Below are 11,162 nucleotides of genomic sequence, written 5' to 3'. Positions count from 1 at the left end.
GAAGGGAGACATCCTCCTACCAGTTTTTCTCTGAGGAGTAGAAATGAATCTCACAGAAGGCCTTACATGGCTATTCATAAAGTCCCTCAAGCACAGCCTAAATAAAAATATACTGGTTAATCAAGCAGCATCCCCTGCCATATCCTAGGCAAGACCACCCCCTTTCACTCTTGCTGTTATTCATATTGTGATCAGGTGAAAAATTAAACTGTTGTACCTACTGTGCCCTTCCACCACCACAACCACCTTTTTCTTCTTTCCCAGTTACATCAGTGCATGGGTAATGACTGGTCCATGATGCTTAAAAGGAGCTGGTGGGTTCTACATCTGCCTCTCTGAGCTAAGACATGGCTATCAGCTGTCCAATAATTTTTTGGGTATATCACATGCATTCATAAAGTCAAATGGACTCTCAGGCCCCAGGTCTTACCTCCTCCATGGCTGGATGAGCTCCTGTGGCATGAGATGTGGTCAGACAGATACTTGAATGTGATTCATGTGCGGTCCTCAAATATCTTTCAGAAAATAAAGTTTTTCACTGTGAGAAAGCTGAGTGGCAGAGCAATTTTGAGTACCAACCCTGCAAATGTTCACACATGCATCTGCTGAATTCACTGCCAGGTCAGTAAGGGCTTTAAAGGCTGCCAGATAAGGGTCTTTGCTTCTTTGTCTCTACTGGCCAAGCAGTAACTCTATTTCAGCTATCAAACAGTAGAAACACACCTGTGACTTTACAGGTTGCTAATTTCAGAGGATTCCTCTCCCATTCACTTCTGTGCAATTTGGATTTTTCCAGTGTTTATAACACACAATTCCTTTGTTCTCCTTTTCATGTCTGTGCTGAAAGGCCACTCTTCCCAGACCAACCACTCCGAGCTCAGTCTTAACAGCAGGTAAGAGGTGGTCATCTCCCTGTCAGAGCTTGCTTTAGGATGAAAGGAATCTTAATTCCAGCATTGGGAATTAAGAAGATTTTGTTATTAGCTCTTATGTTAATAATTTAGAAAATACTGCCAAATCACCGTGTTCTCTCCGTTCTCTCTGAACACAGCTGCAAACTGCATTAGGTGTTAGAGTGAATGGATATATTTCAGATGAAATATTTGTACTGAATTATTAGAGTAGTCTGTATTACAAAATTACTAATAAACATTGCTTCTGGCTCAATTTAGCCTGAACTCAGTGAACCTAACCAGCGGTGAGAAATCAAAAACTCTGAAATACCTGATGAATGAATCTAACTAATCAAGAAGCCCTGCAGGAAGTAGATGCCAGGATTAATGAGCCAGTGGTTTCACCATGCCATGCTGTTATTTCTTCACATAAATGCCCTCAGATGAGATTACCTTTGTCATGAAAAGGAGAAAAGGAAGGTTACATACTTTCAACTGACAGGTTAACTGCCATACCTCCATTACTGCAAGATACATTTTCATGTGCAGAGATTTTTATTCTGAAAAATGAAAATTTAAATACCACAACACAAATTAAACCATTTTCATTTCTAAGAGCAGGGATCATTACTGCTAGTACAATAATACAATCCATGCTGCAATGTTACCTGATCCCTTGCCTTGCACAAACTTTCTTCCCTTATTAGTAATTGCTCAGTGATTGCAATCTCCAGCAATGGGTAAGAGCAGATTCTGCCTTCCATGGGGATTTAAGCAGAGGAAGAGAGGAGAGAGAGAGTGTCAAAGCATTTCATCAAGAGAGCAAATGAAAGGTTCAGTGACATTATCTTTATGTATATTCCTTAGACATTAGGGGTGATGTTGTGTTTAGAGGAAAGTAGAATTACATGAACATGTGCCGATGTGGAAATGAATCCATACATAAGAACATAAATCTCAGTCTACTTACACACTGGGTGGAACAGCTTAAGGCTAAAATGCACCTTAACATAAGCAAATAAGCCCAGCTTGTAACAGCCCCAGGGCCTGGTGTTACCTCCTTAGTCAGTAATAGGCTAATTGTTATTCAGCATAACTATTCCTTCTCAATTTGTATGGAATTCACTGATTTATTTTGATCACTTTATGTGAATGAAGCAAAGCTGTTCATGCTGTTAGATAGAACTGGTTTGTGCTGTTTAATTTTTAGCTTTTAACATCAGCAAGATTGAGACTTTATAGTAAAATAATTCAGACAAAGCGTGTAGCATATGTGAGTGAAGCCTGCAGTCTCCTTCCTTCCACCCATGTTAAACACATAAGAGCATCAGCTTAGATGTTTTATGCTGCAAAGCTTCAGCAGATGCTAAGGGTACATACAATTTCAAAAATCTCCAGGACTCAGAACACAAAGATCTATTGCTATGGAAACAAATCAAATTTGTATCAAAGTTGTGTAGGATCAAAAAGCTTCGGTCATAACCAGGACTACAGTTGCATAGAATATGGAGGAAATGATGGATGTTCTAAGACCCAGCATTAAGCTGAAGGGCCTTTGTAAGGCCCCTTTCACAGAGCTGCGATGTTCTGTGTCAAGAGTTGGATCTTACAGGTTGTGTCTCAATCCCCTGCCCCCAGCCAGAAAGAGCATTTTTCTCCACCATTAAAAAGCACATCTTTTTTTAAGATCTTCCATATCACACTTTACGACATTCCTACATCATAAAGCTGTCTTGCTTATAGCAATATAAAGCAGCTGTAAAAATTATGTGCTTGTAAACAACCTTCTATACATTTGGAAGAAGTAGAGTGAGATTTGCACTCTTCTGCATGTAAGCGGAGACCTTTCGCCCTCCTGGCAGGCCACTATATGGGGAAGAGAACACAGTGGAACTGGGAAGACCAAGGGACATCCCAGCTGGCTGCTAGTCCCCTTGGCCCATGTAGAGTCACCAGCTGGATGGGGAAGCTGGAGGTTCTCCAAGCAGCTCTGCTCCGTAAGCAGATCATGGAGCAGATCTCTGTAACTGATCACGGACTCCAATCTCAGAGCCATGCCCGGGCACGGAGGGGCTGCTGCTCTGCCCAAGGCTGGGCTAGGGACTAGAGGCAGGGCTGGAAGGAGAGACAGAACACGCTGTGTCTCCTTCCCAAGTGCTACTGTGGTATGGATTGTGGTATAGGACCTGTCTTGCTTATCCTAGACTACCTCAGGTGGAGCATCCAGCATTGCTGCAACACCTGCAGGAGCAGGCTCCTGCAGGAGGGCGTAGGACTCTTTCTTCAGGTGACTCCCAGAGGACTCACTTGTGGTCTGGATCACCAATAATTTATTCTGCTTTTATTTCTCTTTTAAATTAAATATGCATATGTAATATGCACTTTGGAGCAGGCAAGGACCCTTCTGCGGGTGCCTATGGAGTCGCGCACTCTCAGGTGTGTAATTAAGAGGTGTGTAATTGATGTACAAGGAGAAGAGATCTTAGTGTATTGCATAAAAGGCAAGGACGAGGGGGGAAGAAGAAAAAAAGAAGCCCAAACCTGGCTGTATGATGCTTGACAATGTACTGCATTTCTTTTTCCCACCATATCAAAGTTCACATGGAAGTAAAGCAAGAGTTCTCTCTTTATGGGGCTTGCTTTGCCATCAGCGTGCCCTCATTTCACATCCTGAAAAAACTGATCATCTCCCCACTGCCTGCCTGCCCCAGCCTCCCGCTGACCCACTCTCCTTCATCCCTTGCCGTGCCCTGGTCCACCACAGAACTTTTTGCTACTCGCACTTTAAAGGTCAACCACACAGAAAGATTAACAAAAGTTTATTAATCATGAAGTATTAAAATTGTGACAAGTGAAAGGCATCAATGCAAAGTTAAGCAAGCAAACTATCCCCAAACTTGTGACAAAGGACTCAGTGAATACCACAGAAGGAAGTCCTGTCTATTTTTTTTTTTTGCCTGCAGTTGAAGACACCTCTCATATCTCACACGCCACATCAAAATCTATAATTCTCCATATCACATACTGAAAATGATTTTATTTATCCATTCACATTAACTTGATATAAACGTGTCCGGAAAAGTCAAGTAATATGTTTTATATTAGCTCAAACATTTATTAAGTAACCCAAAATTCAATAAATAAGCACAGACAATAAGTTAAAACATATCACGAATCGACCAGTATGTAACAAGAATGCTTTATCTACACAAAACATCCTATTTCACATCGTTTGTTCATTCCTCCAGTGGCCCTGCCCTGCGGCGGGGTGACCGGCACATGCAGGCGGGCGGGCCGCGGGGCCGAGCCGGGCCGGGCCGAGCCGGGCCAGGCGGGGCGGGGGGCGCGGCGGCGCCTCCGCCGGCGCTGCGGAGGGACAATAGCAGCAGGAACGTAAATAAATGCGTAAATAAAGGTAGGGAGGATCGGCAACTCAACTGTCACGAAATCAAAGATCCGAAAAAGGGAAGCGCTCTTGCGCGCTTTTTTCTTCCCCCTTTTATCCCCTTTGTTTTTTACAAAAAGAAGCTTTTAAATTTTTCTTTTTTACCCCATCACATTCGCTGTCGCTCATTAATGCTTAATCAAAATGGATTTGATTCTCTCTGGGGTCTCTCCGTGCCTTTTCGCGAACCCGCCCGGCCGTCCCCCGACGGCGCCCTCGCAGCGGAAGGAGCCGGCGGCAGGTCGCCGCTCCTAAATAAACCATAAAAATTATTAAAACAGAAACAAAAATGCATTTCTTTGCAAAGCCAAAGCCGGACGGGCGGACGGCGGGAGAGCCGGGTGGTGGCGACGGAGGGAGGCAGAGCCGGGCTCGGAGCGGCCGCGAGTCCTCCCGCCGCCGGGCGGGGCGGACCTCGGGGCACAGGGGTGCGCGGGTGATGCGCGGGGGCAGAGGGGGCTTGGGGAGGGTCGGGGGTGTTTCTCGGCCCACAAACCAGTCTGTTGGTGTCTGATTTCAGATCCTGAGTCGACTCCCTGGTAAGTCGGGTGGGGGAAGGCGGGGGCGCGGGGCGAGGCGGGGGCGCGGGGCGAGGCGGCGGCGGGGGCGGGGGTGGCGCGGGGCGAGGCGCCGGCCATTAGGTGAAACTCATGGAGACTGTGTGCTCTAGTGCTTTGCGGCGGAGGGAGGCGATGCTGGTTCCCCGCCACACGTCGCTGCTGTCCGGGGAGCTGCAGAGCTGGGGAGAGCCCGTCACGTTGCTGGGGCCGGGCAGGGAGGCGGGCACCATGCCGGGGAAGGCGGGCTGGTAGAGGTGGGACTGCAGCCCGGCGCCGTTGGAGCCCGCCAGGCTGTTGGAGAGGCCCATGGAGTTGGGCGGCGGGCCGGCCGCCAGGCTGCACTGGGACAGGGACTGCGCCATGGCTTGCTGCCGTCCCAGCGCCGGCGGCAGCGGCAGCTGCGACACGCCGGGCATGGCGGCGGCGGCCCAGCGCGTGTCGTTGGCGTGGAAGGAGCACAGGCTGTCCCCCATGGCGGCGGCGGCGGCGGCGGCGGCCGAGGGGAACTGCGGCAGCCCCGGCGTCGGCAGCAGCGTGCCCGGGGCGCGGAACACGTTCGTGGTCTTCTTGCGCTTCTTCCACTTGGCGCGGCGGTTCTGGAACCAGACCTGCGGGCGGCGGGCAGCGACACGCTCCGTTAGCCACCACCACCCCCCGCAGCCCGGCGCCCCGGCGGGACCCCCGCCCCGGCTCCCGCCGCCCGCTACAGCCTCGCCCCCACCGGCCACAGTAGCTCTTCACACCCGCAGCCCCACGCGCGTCCCCATCACAGTTGACGAAACCGCTGGAACTTTTTATAACGAAAGCGGTCGAGTTGTCCGTCCCGGGCAGTAGACTCCAGGAGAGGAGCCTGGCCTTCCCACGGAGGAGGAAAAAATAAAAAAAAAAAAAACCAAACCAAAACAAAAAACCAACAAAAAACCAAAAAAACACACCTCCCCCCAAAAAACAAACCACGAAAACCACGAAACCAAAAAACCCCGAATAGTCTACGGCTCTGGGCCCTGCAGGGACGCGCTCCCGAGCTGCCACGGGAGCGCGGCGGGCGGAGAGCCCGGCCCCGCCTTGCCCCGTGCCCGGGGCCGGCCAGGAAACCCTCACACGCACCAAACCGCCCGCATTTGTGTTAAAAAAAAACCACAAAACATAACGAAACCAAACCTATAACAACAAAACCAGAGGTGGTTTAGGTGAGTGGGTGCTCGTGGTGGCACCGTGGCAAGGATGGTTTGGTGGGTCTCACCGCACCGCGGCCGAAAGCAACCGAGACAGTCGCAAGCCGGGAGAAAGCGCGTCCACCTGAAATCCGAGGGAGCGCAGTGCCCCATCCTGCCGGATTCCACCCTCTCAGGCTCCATAGGCGGACTGAGAAAGGCGAACGCCAATTAGCGGGAATGAACGGCCGTGAGGGAGCTAAATATTATATGAATAATCGAAAATTCGCGTTCAATTATGTTTTAGGGATAATAGTCAAATTGCGGCTACAAAATCTTTTTATGTTTCATGGTTTGCTGGTGGTGTAAAGAATCTCCATCAGGTCTGATCGCCTAAGTTCATAGCTACGCTGCATATGCTTTTAAAATGTGAATGTTTCCAGTTGAAAACTGGTGCATGACAGATTAAAATGCAAGGAAAACCTGGGGGAGATTTTGAAAATGCACACATGACAACTCTAGAAATATATTAACCATGAGCATTTGGCAACTTTGAACTCCTTTTAAAATGCAACTAGCCCCTGAAAATTATTAATACAACAGTGAGAATCTAATGGAGGTTGGAATCTAAAAACCTACCTTGATGATATCTGCTGTTACAGTAATATAGACATACTGTAAATGTATTTTAAAATATATAGCCCATTTAATTCCCCAGCTATAAACGGGTGAGAGAGAATGAAAGCGATAGAAAGGGAGACAATATCACTTTTGTTTTTCTTCTTTTTTTTTTAATGCTCTTTTTATTATTTTTTTCCTTTTTTTTTTTTTTCTTTTAAGAAGCCAAAGCTTTATGAAGATCTCATTGGAATCCAGCGGATGATTAATGTGAAGATTTGGTAGGAAATCTGGAGAGCTGTATTAAAGCTCAGATCTCAGGTTCATTTCGATCAGCCAGCCGTGAACTCTGGGCCGAATTCATTACACTGTAATAGTGCTGGGAGAGGAAGAAAATGCAATTTCTCATTCCATTAGAAAACTAGAAAATACTCTCAGCTTGTCCCCTATTAAGATGTGGCAGGTGACGGGACCATTGTGGGGGACACGGTCAATGGAATTACAGCACATTATTTTTGTTCATATAAAATATTGGAAGGCAAGCCTGACTGTGCAGAAGTTATTTCACTGATTTAGTTTTTATGTAAATAAAATATTGAAAGTTAATTAATCCGTGCTAGAGACTAATGATTATGCTTATTATATTGCATTTGATCGCGTAATTTGCATGATTCTCGCATTGCTGCTTAATAAGCCATTCCAGGTTATAAATAATTCTGAAATTGGTTTCTAATAATGGCATGCTATAAAAAGAATGGTTTTATTACAGCAGCTTGAAAAGCAGAGCAATATCAGATGTGGAATTGGACTCCCGTTTAAGCATCAGCCAGTTTAATAATTATTTAAATGTATCATATACATTAAATACAGATCTAAAATGAGGAAAGTGGTGATTTATCTTAGCATCTAAGACCCTTAAAAACATATACAGCAGCTATAAATTAAGCATTTGGAGAATTCCTTAATCAGTGTGGAGCCCATGTACTGAAAGGAATGTGTAAGCTATCTGTTAACTATAAAGAAAACTGTAAAGTACTTGTATAAGAACATAAACTAATTATTATTTAATTTAAATTTGATCAAGGACCAGTGATACATCAGATTGTGAAGTAAATATATTAAATATTTTTTGCCTTAGATTACATAATGTTAATCATTTTGAAGTGTTAATTAAGAAGGTTATGTTGATCTGATTACTTTTTAAATTACGGAACATTATTGTAAAAAAAAATTTAAATTGACACTCTATTAAACTGTTTTTATCAGCAGTCTCGAGCTATTAGCATTGGTTTAAGATTATGCCAAGGCCATTAAAACACTTTGTCTTTCTTTCTACGAATTTCTTTGATGTGCTGTTAGAAAATAACTATTTCCATTTTATATTTTACTTCATTTACCACACTCCTAATATTGAAATTGGTATCATTAACCTTTGGGAAACCCAATAAAGTTTAATAGACCTCGTTTTCTTTTTTTCATACAGTCAGTTGTCCAATTATATTTTATTTGTGAATGTAATTTCTTTTTTAATTTAAACTAATTATAGTTCTGTGTAGGCTGAGTCAAATTGTTTTACTTTTTAAAAGCAGACGTGCTTTTTCTGTCACATTCAAGAACGGAATCTGTTTTCCTTCATAAAACGTTCATTTAGGGATTTCTCTTCACGTGTCTTTATTTAGCTGAGGATTTTAGCTGTGCTTGCCGATAGGGGTTTTGAACAGTGACTGCGCTGAAGTGCTTCAGCAGCGGCAGTCCCGGTGCACTGTACAGCCGGGCTGCGCATCCCACAAGTGCCTCTATTGTGCAGCCTTTCATTCCTCGGGATGGACTCGCCTAGAAAGTGGCTACAATAACCTTATGCACCAAAAGGTGCGTTTGATCCGTCTAGCGCTTTGCACCTTCTTCCCCTTTACCAAATTTCGTTTACATTTATTTGCCTAAATAGTTTCCTACTGTCCTGTGCGCATATATATATATATATATATATATATATATATATATATATATATATATATATATATATATATATATATATATATATATGTATGTATGTATTTTAGAGAACAAAGTGCACCCTAGATGTTGAACTTACTCACTACCCCCGCCGTTCCCAGGCATTGTAAAAGCCAGTATGGGGAAAGTCCGAGCCCAAACACAACTGGCTTTTATCGAAATGCCTTTTTACGAGCCGATATGCCTTCCCTCGCACCCCACCTTGGCTTTCAGGGCGGTGGCTTTGGCGGACGCCCCTTCCCGGCGCTGCCGCGGCCGTGTCGCCATCAGCACCCTGGACAGCGGCCCTGCCGTCGGCTACCTGGACGGCGGCCCCGCGGTCACCACCGGACTCCGCTCCGGTGGAAAATAAGTCATTCCCGGCTCCCGAGGTTCGGCTCGACTCTAAGCGCCAGGCTATTGGGAGGACTGAGACCGTTCTTCTCGGGCTGTCCCTTCCCGGACTCCTTCCAGCCACGGGTCGGGCCGTGGAGCTGAGGGAAAGTCAGCGCACGCCCCGCTCGGGACCACCGCGCTGCACGTGGGTAGGATAGAGGAAAAGGGGACACCCCAAGGTGACACTTTTGCGGAAAGGGGAGCGACGTATGTCTGATTTCAAGGCTTTCTGACCAAACTGTTGCTTTCGGGGGTGGGTTATTTACCCTGCCTTCGGGCGGAGGTTTGGGCACCCACCCCCCTCCCCGTTCTGCCTCGCCGCCGGCCGGCTGTGCAGCCGTCGGTGCGGCTGGGGAAGGGCCGACAGGCACTGCGCGGGGGCGGCTTTTCATACCTGCACCCGGGACTCGGTGAGACCGATGCGCAGGGCCAGCTCCTCCCGCATGAAGATGTCCGGGTAGTGAGTCTTGGCGAAGCTCCTCTCCAGCTCGTTGAGCTGCGCCGGCGTGAAGCGAGTGCGGTGCCGCTTCTGCTTCTGCTGACCCTGCTGCTGCCCGGCCTGGCTGGAGTTCTGGCCGCCCTGCTGGCCTTGCTGCTTGTCAGGGTCTTTGGCGCTGACGGCTAGGGAGCTGGGGTTGGATCCCACCGTGGTGATGTCCTCTCCCGGCAGCAGGGTGGTCCCTTCCACCGTGTCCGAGTTGGGAGCCATGTCTCCCGGGTGTCCCCCCGGATCCGAGCCCCCGACGCCCAGCCGACACTTGACCGCCTCCCGGTGTCCCAGCAGCTCGGCCGCGTCTTTCATCCCTGCGGAAGCAAAGAGCGGCAGTCAGTCGGCTGCAGCCGAGCGTAGATCCATCAGAGCCCCTCTCCAGTGCACTGAACTGGAGAGAGACATCCAAGCACCGCCACCGCCTCCCCCGCGCCGTCCCCGGCCGGCCGCCCGCCAGACCCGCAGCCCTGCTCGGCTCCACGACACGCAGACACCCTGGCCCGGCGCGACCCGGGCGGAGGGGAGAAAACTTTACATCGAGCAGCTTCTCTTCCTGCTGAAATAACCAGTTCCCTGCCCGGCCTTCCCTTGCAAGACCAAGGGAAGGGAAGAGGAGGAGAGCAAGTTTTCACGGGTTCAACTTGGGTTTTCCAGCGGAGCTGGTAAGAGAAAGAGACGGAGAGAAAGAAATAAGGCTCGAGCCGCCCTGTTGCCGGGAGCGTTACCTCCCCGCCAGATGCGCGGGGACCTCGGTCATTCTGGCCGATCTTCCCCCTCTCCTCCTTCCGCTTCTCTAAACAAACTCATGAATAACCATAAACAGATAGATACAGATATTTCTCCCCTTTTTTTTTCTTTTTTTTTAAGGAAAATGCAGGAGAAAAGCAAACCGGTGAGCAAGAAAAGGCCACACAGAACTCCATAAACACCATCGAGCTCATCTGTCCTAAAATAATAATCATCATAATAATAATGTGTAGGTATGTATATAAAAACTGGGGAGAGAAAAATTAAATGATCCACAACTCGCTGCAGATCTGCATACACCGTAGGTCTCACTCTCTTCTTTTTTATGTTAAATCAAATTAAACTTTAATACAGTACAATTACTTTTAAAGGAATTAGCCCATTTAGAACGCATTAAGGTAAAATAAGGAACAAATTGTCAATTTCCTGCCCCGGCTTCCTCCCCGCTCGCCGCCGCAGCCGGTGCAGCCGCCGTAGGGCGGGGGGGTGCCGGGGGAAACTCACCGAGACGGGCGTCCAGGAGGTCGGCGTGAGACAGCATCGCGCACCGCTCCAGGGCGAAGGCTGTTCCCCCCCAAATTTTAGCGGCCTTAAGTTATTTAAAATAGATATAAGATATGAGATATATATATATAGATATATATATATAGATCGTCTAAATGAAAGAAAATTCGGTGTGTGGTTAAAAAGGGGGTCTCTTGCATTATAATGTCCTTTAGAGAGACGGGGAGGTGCTTAACACTTCAATGAACCCGTGAGCAGCTCGGCGCGGGGACCAATCAGGAGGGCAGCCTGCAAATGTCAGCGCCCGGAGCGCCCCGCTCCGCCCGCCCGCCGCCCGCCCGCTGCCGCCGCCCAGGCCTCCCG

The 11,162-nt window shown here is 47.8% G+C and overlaps 1 protein-coding gene across 1 annotated transcript; it reads right to left on the bottom strand.

Annotated features, from left to right (window-relative positions):
* Positions 1–4,975: 4,975 nt before the first annotated feature.
* On the bottom strand, positions 4,976–10,836 carry OTP (orthopedia homeobox; the record flags this gene model as incomplete). Its single annotated transcript, XM_084225631.1, has 3 exons — positions 4,976–5,506; positions 9,453–9,862; positions 10,800–10,836. The coding sequence occupies 3 exons, from the start codon at positions 10,834–10,836 to the stop codon at positions 4,976–4,978; spliced, it is 978 nt and encodes a 325-aa protein (XP_084081757.1).
* Between the last annotated feature and the right edge of the window lie 326 nt (positions 10,837–11,162).

The sequence above is a fragment of the Fringilla coelebs genome (assembly GCF_963513975.1).
Source record: "Fringilla coelebs genome assembly, chromosome: Z".
Taxonomy (NCBI): Eukaryota; Metazoa; Chordata; class Aves; order Passeriformes; family Fringillidae; genus Fringilla; species Fringilla coelebs.
Note: the sequence above shows the minus strand (reverse complement) of the source record. Positions and strands in the feature narration are given on the sequence as shown.